The following is an 18,173-nucleotide window of genomic DNA, read 5'->3' on the forward strand; positions in this document are numbered from 1 at the left end:
CAAAAAAATGGGTATATCAATTTCCCCTACAAGTACTGAAGGGATGTTTAAGACAATAACCATTAAAAGTCTGAAAGGAGGAAGACAATATACTCACCTTATTTGGAAAAATCTTAATATCCAAATCTATATATCAGTGATTATCAACCAGGGCACTCTGGGGTGCTGTCAGATCTTGGGAAGGATGCCATGAGGTATAAGGAGATAAGCAGATAAACTAAAAAGATAAGCACAGGCTCAGCCTTGTCCCCTGTCCCCACTGCAAGAAAGTAAGCACTATAGTCTATAAATTAATTTTTCTAATTGGGTGCTGTTTAATTCACAAGAGTTATGGAGGGAGCATCAAGTCCAATGAGGAGTACCTTGAGTCCAAAGAGTTGGAGAACCAGGCCCCCCTAGTTCTTGATGGTGTATATAGGACAAATTAAATGAGGCTGTTTTTTCATTACAAAATAAGAGTGACTGATTTAGATGGGACATTTTCCTTGAATCCCTTTTAGAAGAAGGCTCTCTTTTTCAAGGCTTTTTATTTCAGGGTAAAACAAGGAAAGTCCAGTACAACTAAAGTACCCATGGCAATTCCATTTCTGTGTACTGGCTATGCTAGGCAGAACTTGCCACTATAATATCTAGGTGAGAAAGATCTTGGTATCTGAACAGAAAACCTCAACAGCACTTTCTACATTCCCTGATCACTCCCTGGAAAGGAAAGGGTAATGACAGTAGTTATATGTAGAGTTTAGATTATGGTTTGTATGGGATGGTTTGGATAGGGATGATCCTGCCTCAGGCAGGAGGTTGGACTAGATGACCTCTGGAGGTCCCTTCCAGCCCTACTTCTCCATGACTCTATGAAATGAAATCTGTGATGCAGATGCCTTTCTTTGTTTAAAACAATAATCTTGAACAGGGGTAACAAATTCAACCTGGGTCCCAGGCTGGATCCAGACTGCAGAGGCTCCTCCCAGGCCAAATCCATGATGCCAGTAGCAGCTGTGGCAAGTTCTATATACCATTACCACTACATGGCAATGGCATGGGGGTGGTCGCATATGTCAGGTGGTGATGGAACAAGTGAGGGCTGTATCTGTCTAGCCCTCACTTGCCTCTCTGCCACTACTAGCCATGACCAGTGGTGCCCAGGGACCTGAATTCTACAGCAGGTCATGCTCCACTAGCCATGCCCCCCCAGTAACTGGCTGGACTATTGGTGGGCTGGATGGAACAGCTCCCCAGGTCACATGTTTGACACCCATAATCTTGGGTGGGTCTTGGATCCAACCTATGTCTTCCTAGAGTTGGTATACATTTGCAAAAGTAGTAGCGACTGGCTTCCACATCCTTTAAAGAATTAAGCTCTTTATGAATTCAGGTGTGGAATAAATGACAACTTTCAAGTAGGAGGTCACTGTGTCAAAACAGCTTGAAGGTGTTCAGATAACTCAATACACTTCAGCTACTAGAGATTTTAGCTCTTCTCTAGGTTCCTGGAAGTTCTGCTCTATACAATATGCCAGGGGTTCCCAAACTGTGGTACACATACCCCTGGGGGTACACAAGACATCCCTGGGGGTATGCAGGAGAAATTGTGTAACAGCAGATTTAATTTCCATTATAAAAAACAATTGGCATTTAAGGGGTTAAAATATAAAACGTATGCTAGTAGGGGTATGGAGACAGCTGGTAAATCTGGAAGGGGGTATGCAATAAGAAAAAGTCTGGGAACCTCTGAAATATGTCATCCTGTCCTAACTGAAAGAATTGTATTTTGACAGAAATTCTTGATAATTTGAAGACTGCATCTGGAGATTCAAAAGATTAATCTCTTTTGACAAAGAAGTTATTTGAAGGTGTTGCTATTTGGATCTTCTGTACAATGCTGGCACCCATCAGCAATCCTGGAATTGTGTGAGTGTAGAAATATTCAAACCACTTAGGACCTATACAGCATTGGTAAGCTTTCTTAGATAAAGTATGCTGGGATTTGCCAAATTACCTAAGCAAATTCTAACAACCTTTTGTTTATAGTCAGAGTGAACATACCAAGAATGAAAAATAGAATATACAGGTTTGTTTGGTTTTTGTTTTGGGGTTTGTTTGTTTGATTGGTTTTTGGGGAGGGAGGAGTTGTTTGTTTGTTTTTGCTTTGCCTCCACTGGGATAGAAGTGGTGACTACCTCATTAAGTAAAATGATAGATTTTTGCTGAAATTGACTTTCCATTTTATGCAGGTGATCTTCATTGCTTTTATGCTCCTGCTGTAGTCTAAAGTTATTGTCTAAGATTGTAGACACCAATCAACTTAAGTAGACCTATGATGTTTTTAGGGGTGGGATATTAGAGGAAGCTTTCTTTGTTGGCCACAAGGAATCCACTAAGGGCAAGACCGCAGATTCTAAAAATAAAGGACTGGGATTGTCATAGAAACCATTCATCCCGATTTCCACCCCAACGAGATTTACAAGAGACTTGTTTTGAAGTGATCCCTGGACTTCCTATCAGACCAATCTGGCTCATAAGAATAAGTGAGGTGAAAAGGTAGAAGACACCTTCTGTTGTCTACAAAAGAATAAAAAGAAAATGAACACACTCCTCAGGCAGGAAATACCCTTTCTGGTATCCTTGGAGATGCCTAAATCTCATCCATGACCTGAGCAGGAGATCTCGCTGGTAACCTGGCAGTATTCATAAACAGCAGCAAGCAGAAATACTTCTATTGACAAACTAGGGAAACAATGATAACATGCCTGCATTACTACAAGATCACTCAGTGCCAAGAATGTCAACACAGGAAATATCTCTACCATAGGCATAGGTATTTGAACCACTGCCACAAAGCTACAGTACTGAGCATGTGACTGCTGATCTGATACAGAAGAGTTGAGGGAAATACAACAAGTGGTTTCAGGAGGTTCCAAGGCTACTTTAATTAGGGATGTGAATGGTTACACGTTTAAATATTCAAATATTAAAAGCAGGTAATACCTTGTCAGTTATCATTTAGTGCGGGGCTGGGAGCAGTCCCGCAGGGAATGGGGGGAAAGGGGAGGGAGCAGAAAAGTGGCAATGTGGTGCCTCTGAAGATGGTAGAGCAAACAGAAGGGAGGGGAGGAGTGAGAAGGAGTGGGGAAACAAAAGTTGGGGGGAAAAGGGACTAGTATGGGGGTGGGCAATTATTTTGGTTAGAGGGCTGCTTAATGAGTTTTGGTGAGCTGTCAAGGGCAGCAAGGTTAGCCCTGCCCCTTGGCAGGTGTCTCACCCCTGGTCGCCATCTTGGGACCAGAGGTCCTGCCCCCTGTCACAACCCAGTGATTTTGGTGCCTCGGCACGCTGGAATTTTCTTGCCACATGAGAGCCTCTTGCACAGCGAGGGTTTTTGCTGCACAGAAGAACCTCGGTGCAAGAAAGTTCCCGCCAATTTGCAGGGTGCATTTCTTCTTTGCAGCACAGAAATGCACAGTGCAAAGAGTTCCCGCTATTTGAATGCAAATTTGTGTCCCGCTATTGGCTAGTTCTAAATTATTCCTACGTGGTGGCTAGTAATTGGCTTGCTAGCCGTTTAAAATTTCGTGCGACTTCCGCCCAAGTCGAAGAACTTTGAGCACGCTGCAGAGTGCCTCTAAAGAGATCTGACTTGCGGCTAGCTGATCGATAGACTGATCACCTATCGATCCTTCTTCCCGTCGCCGAGCGCAATCCCAGACGTACCCTTTTTCCCGCCGGCTTAAATTGCGGACGGATTAACTGGCTTGGGCCTCGCCAGCTGGAACAACTCACATAGTTGTTCAGACGACCGGACCATCTGCGTCGCAACTACAAGCGGCGTAAGTAAACGTTTTTGCAACCATTAAACCTTGTCTGCCTCTCCATTCACCAGCCCGCCCTAACGAACGAGCAATTTCTAAATCACCTCGAGTCGGCTCTGGCCATCCGAGACACCCCCTAACCTTTGTTACCAAAAGTCCTAGGAGCGAGGGCAAGAAGTACTCCTTTTTTTTTTCTTTTGGAGGGAGTGTGGAGGGGAGGGGAGGTTGCCATCTTGAAACCAGAAAAAAACAAATCATATACTAAAAGTCAAACATCTACTATAATGTATTTACATTTTATTTAAAAATATATTTTTTGTCCTGATTATGCATTTGTGTCATGTATCAACCACCTCTATAAGAGCTCAAAAAAGTCTTACCCTTGTATATTGGGGGGGGGAGGAGTAGTATGTGGGCTGTGGTTGGGGGGGGGTGTATGGTGGCGTATGAGGTGTGTATGTGGGTGTGTGCGCCCAGAGCAACAGCAAGCCCCTGGAGCATGCCAGCTATATTCACAGTTTATGCCAGCACCCACCTGGTGTGCAGAAAGCAGCCCCAGGCGGATGCCAGCATCAGCTGTGGATGCGGCGAGCAGGCTCGCAGCGGGGATCCCAGCATCCACCTGGGTTCACAGCTGACACCGCCACGTCAGCACTGGGCAAAAACAACCCCACCTGTCCAGCTCCATACAGTGGCCAGAGCCAGAGCTAACAGCTGCTCACAGGTCGGATCCCATGAATTTGCAGCCGCCCGCCCACCCACTGGCTGAATACAATTAGTTGGTGGGCCAGATCCCGGCTGTATTGTTCCCCACCCTGGTTTAAGCAATAACATTAGGGAAGTTTAAATGGGTACTTAATTAATCAGTATTTGCATCCCTAACTTCAACTAATCTGTGTCAAGGTGTTAGATATTGTTGATTTGGTATACAAGCTATATTTTAACTGAGGGGTATCAATGGCATGATGAATTTTTTGCCTTGTTTTACTAGAAAGGGACCTATGCTTCTCATGGCAACAGTGCTCTTTCCTAGCTCTTTCTGGCTGTAATCAGCACAGTATGTCTTTAGATTCTGATTCATCTTTCCATGCGTTGGCCCTCCTATGTAAGAAAAGGCAGCTAATGCCTATTGAGACACCTAAACTGATTAGCTTAAACCTCAATAGAGTTAAATGCTTAATATTTTTTTGGATCTGGTCCTAGAAGTCCTTTGTTTTCTCACCCCTGGCTGCCTAGCTCCTCTTCTTTTGTGCTCCCCTGGGCCTGGGCTAGCTCTGCCTCATTAGGCCACAAGCAGGCAATCCTTCCCCCTGTTCATTCAACAGGCGTGGAAGAACACATGGGCTCGGATAACAACCCCAAAAGGGGACATCATTCAGATTCTATGCTACCTTGAAGAGGACAGTAAAGGGCAACAAGAATAAAATGTAGACAACAGTGAGGATAAGTCAGAATGCCTAGTCCCAATCAAATAGCATGAGCAGTAACAGGCAGCTGAACAAGGGAAAAATGTAAATGCTTCTACACCAGCGGTTCACAACCATTTTAGACTCAAGGCACCCCTCATTATAATCCAGGTACGCCTAAAAATGCCAGCTCTTAGGTCTCACTCATTTTTTGATTATGGAAAAATAGTACAGCAATTTTTCTATTGCAAAGAACTCAGGAAGACCAAAACAGTTCAGAATTGTTTTTTAACCCTGTGGATTTACTTGAAATTTTGGGGTTTATCTTATGAATCATGTCTGCACACCCAATGGTGTTAACACCGTGTGGCATTCCATAGCACCCCTGAAACTATATCATGGCACCCCAGGGTGCCATGCTATGTTGGTTGAGAATCAGGCTTCTGGCATGTGTGTAGAAAACTAAGAACTACCATATTTTCTTTCATATAACCCTCACCTTTTTTACCCAAAACCAACTGGGAAAAATTGAGATCTGCATTATAGACAACGAAAAAGGATCCCCACCTTGGTTAGAAATTTGACAAGGGGGCACTGAGGAGAGCAGTAGTGGTAGCAGCTTTGGAAGCCATGGTGATTAATGTTGCCACTACTCCCTCCCCTTGCCACCAAGTTTCCAGACCTGTAGGGAGCTTCCCCTCCCCAGCCACATGCCAGGTCTGGCCAGCATGTGGGGTTGGTATGTGGCTGGACTCAGAGAGCTGAGTCCCACTTGGCCCTGAACTAGGCATGCTGACTCCAGAGTCATGTGCGGTGACCCCATATGTTGCCTCTGGGCAAGCCTGGGACTGTGCACTGGCTCTAGAGCCATGTGCTGGGTCCAACCCAGAATCAGTACATGGTCCTAGGCTCAGCAAACAGCCCAGAAGGCAGTGCACTGGGTCCAACCCTGAATGTGGTTCCATAGCCAGCATGCAGGGTCGGATGTGGCACACGGTCCTGGACCTGGCACACTGGGTCAGTCTGCAGGCCCAACTGGCATGCGGGGGCTGGCAGGAGCCTTGGGAGAACAGGTTCAGCTCCCTAACTGCTGCCATGCATTTTCCTTGTTCAAAGACTTTTTTTTTCAGGCTCCCCTTCAAAATCAAGGTTCATAGTATATAAGGGGGTATGCTATATGCAAAAAATATGGTAAGATGGGTGAACCAGAATGCCTGGTCTCAAATAGAGACTTAGACCTAAAAGTAGAGGTGCGTCGACATATCAGTCCATATTAGATCAGCACTGATAAAAGGAAAATTGACATCATCGGCAACTAGCTTTTTTTGGACAGTGTAGCTGATAAGGTCACGGATAAATGCCGCACATGTGCGCACAGCCGCAGCTTGGAGAGCAGCATCTAGCCAGCTAGTCTGTGGGGCGGAAGGGCCTTGGGGGAGGAAATTCATTTTTACTTGAATAAAAAGAACATAGTATTAGGGTTGTACTGCTGACCCCCTGATCAGGAAATGCTTACGGATTTCAGAGAAGCTGCTAAAATGGGACAAGCAATAATAACGGAAGTGTCATGGAGCCCATGTTTGAAAAGGGTTCCAGAAGTGATCTGGGTACTACAGACCAGTGAGTCTCACTTCCATCCCTGGCAAGTTGGTAGAATCTATAATAAAGAATAAAATCAGCAGTCACGTGGACAAATATGATCTACAAGGGAAGAATCCTTTTTTTTGCAAAGGGAAATCCTGCCACACCAATCTGCTTGAGTTCTTTGAGGGTGTTAACAACAGGGATGTGAAAGATTAAATGAATAATCATTTCACCGATGAGTGCAGTGATAACCAGTTAGTTTACCAGCTATCATTTAGCTTGGGGCTAGCACAGTGTGGCAGGGAAACAGGGAAAGGAAGCTGTGCAGTGCCCCAGCAGGAACAGGAAGGCAGCAGGGTAGGCAAGCAAGAGGGAAGGAGGGAGGAGGAGAAGGGAACTAGTACCCATAGCCTAAAAGGAAAACAGGGAGCAGTCAGATGACTCATGAATTAAGCAACTAGCTGCTCATTCACAGGTGCTTCCTGCCTCCCAATCAGGGCTTCAAGTGGGCTGTGTTGTCTGGCTGGGCTTGCCACTGCCTTTTCCTGGGCCTCCCCCTGTCAAAGGGCCCAGGGAGTCAGGAGCTGTTCCCAGCAGCAGGTGTGTCCAAGGTGCTGTGCTACTGGTTAATCATTTAACTGATATAATTAGAGGAAGTTAAATGAATATTTTTAAAACAATATTTACATCCTTAGTTAACAATCATGTGGACACAGGAGCCAGATGACATCAAATATTTGGACTTTCAAAAGACCTCTGACAAAGTCTCTCATCAAAGCCTTTTTAAAAAACGGAGTTGCCATGGGATTGGAAGGAAGGCTCTTTCATGAATGGAGAGATGGTTAAAAGACTTCAGAAAGCAAAGGGTAGGCCTAAGTGGTCACTTTTCAGGATAAAGGGAGGTCAAAAGTAGAGACCTGCAGGTATCTGAGATAGGTCTAAACTCTGTTCAACATTTTCATCAATGATCTGGAAATGGGGGTGCACAGTGAAATCTCCAAGTTTGCAGATAAAAACAAATTCTAGCTAGTCAAATCCCAAGCTAACAGAGTAGATGCAGAAATCTCTCATCAAGCTAAGTGAGTAGGCAAAAAATGGCAGAGAAGTGTCAGTGCCAACAAGCACAAGATAAGCCATAAAGGGAAAAATAATATCAATTATTTACATATTATCTCATATACAGTGCTGGGTTCTGAACGACCTATTATGACTTAGGAATGAGACCTTGGGAGTCACTGTTGATAGTTCACTAGAAGTGTCACCAAAATGTGCAGCATCAACCAAAAAAGCCAATAAAAAAATGTCAGACATAATCAAGAAGGGAATTAAAAACAAAATAGAGCATCATTGTGCCATTATACAAATACATAGTGCACCCACATTTTGAGTAGTATGTACAGTTCTGCTATCCACATGTCCAAAAGGATGTAGTAGAATTGGAAAAGGTACAAAGAAGGGCAACCAAAATTGATAAGGGGTATGGAACAGTTCCTAGGACTAAAAAAAAATAGGACTCTTTAGTTTGGATAGAAGGCAGCTAAGGAAGATGATGTGCTAGAAATATAAAACACAAATGGTGTGGATCAAGTGAAAAGGGAACTCTTTATTCACCAAGTCTCAGAATACTAGAACTAGGGGACACGCAATGAAATTAGGAGACAGGTTCACAATTAACAAGAGAAAGATTTTTTTTATGCCATGGGTTGTTAACTTGTGGAATTAAATGCCACAGGAACTGGCAGAGGCAGATAGCATAGCCAGGTTCAAAAAGGGACTAGACAGATTCATGAATGACAGATCATGGATAATAGCTGTTGAACAGAATGGTTGCAGATGTTTCCCCTGGTATTTCTAAACCAATAGTGATGGATGCCAGGGATCACAATTAATAGAAGTTAGATCTAGATATATCTGGTTTAATTCTCTCCTTCTGGAGCATTCACACCTGCCATTATCGGAGACTAGATACTGAGCTAGATGAACCATTGGTCTGGCCCACTATGGCACTTCTGTTTTGCCTTAATCAATTTTGCCCTGATATAGCCCCTTTGTAATCCTACAATCTATACCTCAAAGTGATACATAGATATTTGTGATTTTCCTTCCAGACACTAGAAGAAATGTTAATCATCATCTTATAATGAGCATCTAGTTTCTTTTCTCTGCTTCACAGGTGACTGTTTAAGCAGTAGTGATTTGGGGTTCAAGATCAGCCCATTTTGCACCATGGGATATACACCTAAGGAGTTTAACTATAGGTTCCATTTTCATTTTTTTCTAGTCCAAGCTGCAAGACCTGAGCATTAATGAGATGATTATTGCATACTGTGACCTGTTCCTTTAGTCTTTACTTTCAGCGGCTATGAAGGAAAGGCAAGGAAAGGCAAAAAAGAGTCTACTTCTGAGATAAATGAAAGGCTGTGGTCTCCTCCTTAAGTCTTGCTTCCTTTTATAACACCTCTTACAGTTATTTGTATTATTACAGGGAGCTTCCATGTGGACTGCTCAATCATTTCAGCAAAGATGCTACCTAAGAATAGAGTATCTCAGGGACTGCTCAGCCATCTTGGTATGGACCTTGCCTCCACACTTGCTGAGTGGGTTTCACTACAGCCTACTATCTGTCATTTCTAAGGGGAAAGAAGTTTTGTCTTTTACATTCTTTTCAGAAAGTAAAAAAATATTTAGCTTAGCAGTTCTAAGGAGAAAATCTTCACACCCAAAAATCATGCAGTAAAAAATAAAAATCTTGTGAAAACTTTGCTACAAAAAGGTAAGCCTTGAGTCTCCTGTATATGTTCCTTGGAGGCAGAAGATCCTGGAGAGTTCTTAAGAGGCAGTCCTAATGCCAGGCTCAGAGCAAAGCTTTTGCCTTCCCCCAGTTGCCAGGGAGATTTGGAACACTGCTGAAGAAACTGACTATTAAGGCTTGGAGGGATCTTTTGTCTCAGAGGCTGTCACTGAAGCCTCTCAAGTTCAAAGAGCTTGAAAGCAGGCCTTCTTCACTTTGTTTTCTTGGACAAGAAATGAAAAATCAAGACATGTCTGGGATATGCCCTTGCTCTGGTACAATAAGCAACAAGAGTGCCCACCACTGGCAAGGATAGCCTCCTCAGAAAAGACAAAGTTTTAAAGCCTAGGGGCTGATTAAACCATAGCAGTCTGAGTCAAGATTGTGGGCATGTTCCCTAAATCCCATTTCTCCCTGTAGGCACAATGCAACCTCTAATAAGCATTACTAAGCAGCCCAGCATGATGGAAGAGAGTGCACAGTAGTCAGACACTGCAAGGTTCCTTCTTGCTGCCATGCAATGAAAAGTAACTACTAACTAAGGACTTCTTGGGTACTTTATAACCTCAGGTAGGGGGCACAAGGACATTCAGGATACAGAAACAACTGCAATGAACACTCCAAGCTCAGGAGATCACCCCTGAATGTTAAACTGTCCTTAATTAATTTTGGTTAATGTTAATAACTCGAGTGCCAATTCAAACCAAAGTTCTGCAATTATTCAACTGCCCAATAATTTGCTAATAATGAAATTTCCATACTATCTTCTTTCAAAGGCCACTTGCAGCTGAAATGGGGAAGACATGACTGTTTATTTGCAACACAAAACAAGCAGGGTTGGGTTTTTTTTAAAACCTGCCCAACTTTTTGTATCAAAGCAGCAAAAAGAGCAAACAATTCATTCCTCTCCTTTTAAAGATTGTTTTTAAATATTGGTACTTAAAATATTTTTCAAAAGTGAAATAAAATTATACAACAAATATAAGACAACAATAAAGACATCAGCCATCAAGAGGCTGTTTCTTGAAAACAGAAAACTTGATAACCCAATACATAATATAAGATTATAGACATCTCTGGCATCTTATTTCCATCTACCGATTCATTCATTTTTCTGAATGAACTATGAGCTAACTAATTCTGATACTTCAACTCTTCTTCTTGAAGTCTACTTTTAGAAATTCTCTTAATTTTATATTTAAACTCTCTTGTTGACACATGTTTTTTTAGTAGCAAAACCAAAAAATGATCCCATGAATGATTTGCTTTGCTAGTGAGACACTCTTTTCTGGTCTACTGTGCTATTTTCTACCTCATATTCAGGTCTTAGTGTCTTTTTTCTTCTACCACTTTTCAATCTACCACCAATACTACTACTATATTAGTTGTTTCTTCATTTTTTTTCCATTACTGTCACTTGTTTATTTGATAGCTCCCTTCACTATACTTCCTCATGCTAGGTTCCTTCACCTTCAACATGCACTTAGACCAGCGTTTCCCAACCTTTTTCACCCTGCGGCACACTTACATGGCCTCCCCCACCCCACGACACACCAGCCAAGCAGTGGGCGGGGGGAGGAGGTAGCAAGCAGCCAAACGCCGTGGAGCAGGGGGAGGGAGGAGGAGGATCAGGTGGCAAGCGGCATCTGTATCACTGGCTGGAGCCACAACCCCCATCTGTCTGGAGGCCCACACCAGCAGCAGGCAGGGGCGTGGCTCCAGCCCAAAATGCCACGGCACACCTGGACGTGCCTGACGACACACCAGTGTACCACTGCACACCAGTTGGGAAACAATGACTTAGATCATGGGTGGGCAAAATACGGCCCACCAGCTTGGATTCGGCCCATGGACAGGCACCCACCATTAATTGCCATGGAGCTGGCGGAAGTGCAGAGCCAATGGGAACATGGGGCCAGAGCCGACAGGAGCAGAGAGGCAGCTGGAGCCAGGAGTATGGGACTGGAGCTGGCAGGAGCATGGGGCTGGGACCAGGGCCAGTAGAAGTGCAGGGCCTCATCTGGCAGAAGCTCAAGGTCAGAGCAGGCAGAAGTGTGGAGTTGGAGGGAGTGCAGGGCCAGGGCTGAAGCCAGTGGGAGTGCAGGGCCGGTGCAGGCGGGAGCAGGAGGAGGTAGGCTGCCTTGGGTGGGAGTGGGTGGGGCCTGGCCCCACGCAGAGCACCAGGGAGCAGCTGCAGGCCAGGAGGGAAGAGGAACAGATGAACTGCACCGCCCAAGCAAGCTCTGCTGTATGTGCCTCCTGTCCCTCTCTCCCACTCCACACAAACCCCCAGGCCAGCTGCCAGGACCTAGCACTGACAACCCTGCACACTCCCCCACCCCCAGCCACACACACTGCACACTCCCCACCCTCAACCACACACACCACTCCTCCACATATACCCTCCTATCCCTCCACACTCAATATACAAGAATAAGACTTTATTGTAAGCTATTATATGGTCTTGGGTAGGTGGGCTTTCTTATGTCATGAACATGCGACAGGGTGGGGCTTCCGGTTCCAAGATGGCAAACTCCCCCCCACAAAAGAAGTACTTCAGGGGCAAGGGGAGGGACTTCTGGTGGCAAAGGTTAAAGGTTAGGGGTGGGCCTTCTGGTCCCAAGATGGTAACTAGGGGCAGGGCACAGCAGTTTGACAAAGGGTGTACCCTTTGCAGCCCTCAAGAGGTCACCAAACTTCATCAAGTTGCCCTCCAGCCTGCCTCCCTCCCCTGCAACTCAGACCCTCTCAATATCGGAAAAGACTTAAAAAATATTAAAAGTGATCACAGGTGAAGTGTGAAATTAACTTTCACAACAGAAATGAAAGAAAATTTAGTTTTGCCCACATTCTACAAGTGGAGTATAAGTCATGCTTAAGAAGTTAGTCTATCCAAAACTCTTACTGTTGGTAATTTGTTAATGGGGAATGGATCTTTAAAAATGCATACCTATTACTTAGCGCTGTTTTGCATACATGTGAAAATTTTGCTTCTAGCTATTAAGATCCCTACCTGTTGCTTCTGGAGACTATATATTAGCAATTTTTTAAAAAGTAATTAACCAGTCATGATTTAAATACATGAGATGGATTGCTCTGAAACCCTAAAAACATCTCTTCCTTATCTAAAAAATAAACGTGTCAAAAAAAAAAAAAAAAAAAAAAAAAAAAAAAAAAAAAAAAAAAAAAGATAAAAGGTGTCACCCTGAATAATAATTTTGAATAAATTCTTTGCCTATTCTATTAATATTATCTGGAGAAGACGCAGAGCAAGTCAGTTTGTACAGACTCTGGAACATACAGGTACATCCCATTGATTTAAAAGTAGATTACTTACACTAGAATATTCTAAGAGATTTTAGAGACCAAAACAGTGGCAGATGTTCATATAGTGTAGTGATTCCTTAAACAAGGTCCTATGGCACTCTGGGGTGCCGCCAGATCCTTTGAACAGCACCACAAGATGTGAGGAGATAAGTACATAAATAGAGGCTTAGACTTGTCCCTGCCTGGCCAATCCTGCACCTCCACTGTCTGACCCCTTTGGAAAGCAAGCAAGTACAGTATTATAGGAGTTAGCTTTTAAATTGGGTGCCACTTAATTCACAAAAGTTATGGAAGGATGTCTCGAGACCAATAAGGTTGAAAACCACTGATACAGCATAGCTCAGGGGTGGGAAATTACTTGGGCCCCAAGGGCCACCTAGGGAGTTTTGGTGAGCTGTTGTGGGCTGGGTCAACACCCCCTTGCCCCACAACAGCTCACTAAAATTTGCTAAGTGACCCTGCCCTGGGGCCCGGCCCTGCACTGTTACCAACCAACAATCCCAGGGTCTCCATGAAGACCATCCCAGGACCCATGTGGGCAGGATGCGCTAAGCCAGGTAGATTGGATGGGGCCATGGAGAGCAGCATCCAGGAGTGGGACAGGCAGGCAGGGCCAGGATCACAGAGCAGTGACAGCCCAGGGCCAGGGCAGAGCCATGAACTACTGCCTGCATATCCTTGTGATGGGCACTGGTTCCACAGGCAGGGGTGTGCCAAGACTGGATCATGGTTCTACCCCAGGCCCTGGTCCCACACCATTACTGCCCTGCAATCCCAGTCCCAGCCCAGCCCTGGTCCCGTCTACCAATCTCACACCCAGACACCACTCCCCTCCCATCTGTGGCCCCATCTCATTCACCCAGTCAACTGTACACTGCCTACACAGGTCCTGAGCCAGTCTCTATGGAGACTCTGACCACCTGCTCCATTGGGCAACCCCAGTGGTGGGTGCAGAAACACAGGGGCCAAGGTACTCAGGCAGTGGAGTCCAGAAGCCACACTGCCCTGCCCCACTGCATGCCCAGGGGTGGTAGGACCAGCCGCACATGCCACAGCTCAGGCCGCCTCCCGCACCTGGGTCACGGGGGGGACCAAGGGACCAGTCACAGGCCAGATAGATGCGGCCCATGGGCCATATTTTTCCCAAAACAGTATAGATACACTAAATACTGTATTTGCTCGCATACAACATGCCTTGGAGTAAGATACATACTTTACTTAAGAATGGCAGAATGAAGAAAAGATCTTTCCTTGTAGTAAGTAACTGAGTAGTAGCAGCTAGGTATTTGAGCATGTTCACTGTTCAGCTCCTATCAACCACAGGTAGACTTTACTTTTACTTTCGCCCAGCTGAAGCTTAAGTGGCAGACACTGCCTTGCATATAATGCACAAGCTTCTCACAGCTGTTTTTTTTCTTTTGGGGTAGGGAAGAAGGGGAGTGTGTATAATACGGTAGATTCAGTTTCTTTTAGAGAAGTTTCCTTTCCACTGAAGCCAACTTCAACTAGAATCTTTCCAAGAAAAAAAAACAACTTTAGCGCACAGAACTATTACCATTCTCAAGCGAGTGCTAGAAGAACTCAAAGTGTTTGCATTTGTTTCTGCATTCAGCTTGCCCAAAATCTAAGCTTGTCATATGTTAGTCAATTTTAAAATATGCTGCATTTATTATATCAGACCAAATAAAGTTTTAAGCAGAAAAATATTACACAATTCTAAACAATGTTTACAAATCTAAACAATTCTATAGGTAAAAATTATCATGAACAAATATTATTAAACTTATAGTAATAGTCTATAACAGTGATTCTCAACCTTTTTAGACACAAGGCACTCCACAAGATTTGAGACACCCCTTGGTAGATTTGAGGCATCCCTCAGCAAATTCCAGCTATTAGTTTTCTTTTCTTGACTACAGAAAAATAGAGCAACTGTTCTATTGCAAAGAACTCCAGAAGATGATAACAGGTCAAAATGTGTTTTTCACATGGGAATCTATAGTGTTAACTCTACATTTTATCTTGTGAATCATGTTTGCACACCTAATAGTGCTGATGTTGTGCAGCACTCCACAACACCCCTGAAAGGATCTCTAAGCACTGTAGGGTGCCATAACACCCTGGTTAAGAATCACTGGTTTATAGCTTTTGCAACAGTATAAAGTCAAATAGGAACTGTAAGGATCAGTAATACTACCCTGTGCCAAAAATATCAAAGAAGTTCAACTCCATATTTTACTTACCATTTTCACTATGTCAGCATATGCTGGTTCAACAAGCACTCCACGATTTGTTGAAACATATTCAACCAGTTCATTCAGTGTTGCTCTCTTAATTTCTTTGCTCTTCAAGTCTGAAACAGAGTCTATGAAATCAAACAGTATGCAACACTGCTGCAACTTCTGACAAAAAAGTTCTTGCTGCTCATTTGAGGTGGCATCTGTAAGCAGAGAAAAACAAACAAACATGTTTTTAGAAGAAATGAAGCGTGAATGTTTAAATCTCTAATTATTAGCTGTAACCCACACAACATACCTGCCTGCATTTTTAATACAGGCTACAAGTCAGATGGCAAGCAAAATACACATTCAGTGCTGTTACAACTGTAAACATAATTAAAAGTTCCACTAATATGCAGTGAAAACCTCAGCTACATCTTATCCACAGTGTTCAAGGAATTTTAAAGAGTGATATGGTAACATAAATAGGGAACATAGGAAAAATTACACTTTATATATACATACATCCCCACCACATATAAAATCTACGGCACTAATCATTCAATTAATATATTTGTTGTACTATATCCACCAATTTTATTACGGCAGTGTCAAAGATACAGCTGCAGGGCTCCTGCAGGGTCTGGGAATTTGGTGGTAGGCCCACAACCAACTTCTCAACTATGAAGACTCATTGGGGCTGCATGTCTGCCCAAAAGGGACGAAAGGGGAGGGGAGAGTGGGAGCAACAATTGTAGTAATTCCCTGTCACCACTCGCCCCACAAGAAGTGGGTCTAGTTCCAGCCCACAAGAGCCTCTATGATCCTAATATGACTTGGGGAGCTACATTACTGACACACCTGCTTTATTATATCTGTAGCAGGACACCAAGGTGCCTGCTACTGAGAGAGCCTGGAGGGCTCCTCAGGTGCTGGTTGCCAGGGCAACGGGAGGCAGCAAACGACCCACACCTGCCAGCGGTCAGCTGGCTATAAGGGGCAAGGCCTGGCTCTTAGGAAAAAGGGGGGAGGTTGAGGCCAGTATCCAGGACAGAAGGAGTTCCCTGCCAGCAGCTAGAGAGCAGCAGCAGCAGCAGCAGCAGCAGCAGCTCCTGGAGCAATGATGTGAGGAGAAGCCTGATTGCAGGTACCACTAGCAGAGTAAAGGGTAACAGCTCCAAGATGTCTGAGCAATGTGGTTACAGCCAGGTGGCTTATGTTTAAGTTGTAGCCAGGAGGCTTGAGTTTCTGTATCGTTTGGTTGTTTAACACCAAACGAGGCTATAAGGGGATGGAGGAGGCCTCAGGGGACTCATGGTAGAGTGAGGATCCCAGCCCCAGTGAGGGCATGGAGTTTGGGGGTACAGGACCCAGCTCCCAAAGCAGAGCCCAGTGAGAGGGCAGCCCTGCAAAGGGAAGAGCCCGGTGAGAGGGGCAGCATTATGGAGAAGCCCCAGTGAGAAGGGCTGCAGTACAGAGAAGGCCCTAGTGAGAAGGGTGGCGTACAGAGAAGGGTGGCGTACAGAGAAGGCCTGCAAAGCTTAGATATGCAGGACACCTGGAGCAGGAGAACTGTGGCCAAGTGGAGGAGAGGTAGCCTCCCTATGAAAACACATCATCAAAGTCGTGGCGGGCGAGAATAGGAGGGTGCAAGTCCGAAGCTTGGTACAGTAGCAGAGGCGGCAAGGGCTAGCATGGCGACCCTGCCGTCCCTCCTGTTACAATATAATTTATTTAAAAACTGCAAAATATGCAGAGCTGGAATTCTATCTTTAGCTTCCTCCTCATTTATAAAGCATTTAACTCTTTCATTATTTGATATAAAAAAAAAAATACCATGGAAGAACTTACCCCAATATCACAAAGAAAATATTTGTATCCTATGTTTTCATATCTTAGACTAGATAATCTAATGAATTAATATCCTTAAATTTTCAAAGTTTCCAGATATTTTGTTCAGTTAAAACCACACATTGTCTTGTAATTTTTATTCAAAAAAGAAAGGGGGGGGGGAAAAAAATTGGATCTTGTCAACTCTGTCAGCTTGCTATTGAGCAAAACATTCCTCCATTAGTATTATATTTTTCTTGATAGCATAGTGATTAATAGTAAGATAACAATTACTAAGCCTATTAATTTTATTGCAAAATATTTGCTCAAAATATAACCCTGTAACTTTGGCATATAGCCATGAGGAGAAAGATTAATCAGTTATGGCTCTAACAAACTATATTCAACAGGGGAAAAACAAAACAGAACCAAAGAAATAAGATTCCCCTTATCTCATCAATTATTTTTTTGCATCCTAGGAACACTATAATGGCAAACCCTTTAAAATAATCAGTTAGCTGGGATCTCATCTACAGAAACTTTTACTCTCAGTTCTCTCTGGGAGTACAGGCAACTTTCCCCCATTGAGAAGCTTTAGAAATTACTACAGCTACCCTGAATTACTCTGATTATCTAGTCATTTTGCTTGAACCAAGAACAGTAGAACCATGATGCTTCATAGGGTTATAAGAGCCTGTGAACTAGCATGGGAGATATACAGCTGTGCAAAACCACTGAGGTGCTATAGCTGATGGCTGAAACACCTGTTGCAATGGCACAGCTTCTCCAATCAAATGCACAAGAGGACTGACAGAAAGAACATCAGATGAGTGAAATGTGGCCAAAATCAAAACCACAACATTTAGCTGTTCCTTTGCCTGAAATCCCACTGTGAATTAAGAACCCAATATGAATATCACTTCTGGATCTCGGTTGTGAGGCATTTTGCTGCAGTTTTATATGTTTTGGCTGTCTGTAGCTAGGCTACTTGAAGAAATTTGCTCCAAGTCTATTGTAACCTCTAATATCACAAAGGCGCTATAAAATTCCAATAGTCCCATTTTGAACAATAGGAATTAAGCATTCTGAAATAAATAATAAAAATATTACTTCTTCCCCAAAGATAGTGTTGGTTGGCAACTCACTTTTGAAGAGAAAGTATGAACATCCCAATAATATTAAAAACTACAAACAGAATGAACATAACTGA

The 18,173-nt window shown here is 43.7% G+C and overlaps 1 protein-coding gene across 1 annotated transcript in view; it reads right to left on the reverse strand.

The window, feature by feature from the left end:
• PPP2R5A (protein phosphatase 2 regulatory subunit B'alpha) overlaps window positions 1–18,173 on the reverse strand; it is a 94,685-nt gene that overhangs the window by 37,052 nt on the left and 39,460 nt on the right. The window contains exon 3 of the mRNA XM_006028801.3: window positions 15,158–15,354. Within this exon, the coding sequence (XP_006028863.1) occupies window positions 15,158–15,354 (197 nt within the window). The remainder of the gene's footprint in view (window positions 1–15,157; window positions 15,355–18,173) is intronic.

The sequence above is a fragment of the Alligator sinensis genome, unplaced genomic scaffold (genome assembly GCF_000455745.1).
Source record: "Alligator sinensis unplaced genomic scaffold, ASM45574v1 scaffold1277_1, whole genome shotgun sequence".
NCBI lineage: Eukaryota > Metazoa > Chordata > Crocodylia > Alligatoridae > Alligator > Alligator sinensis.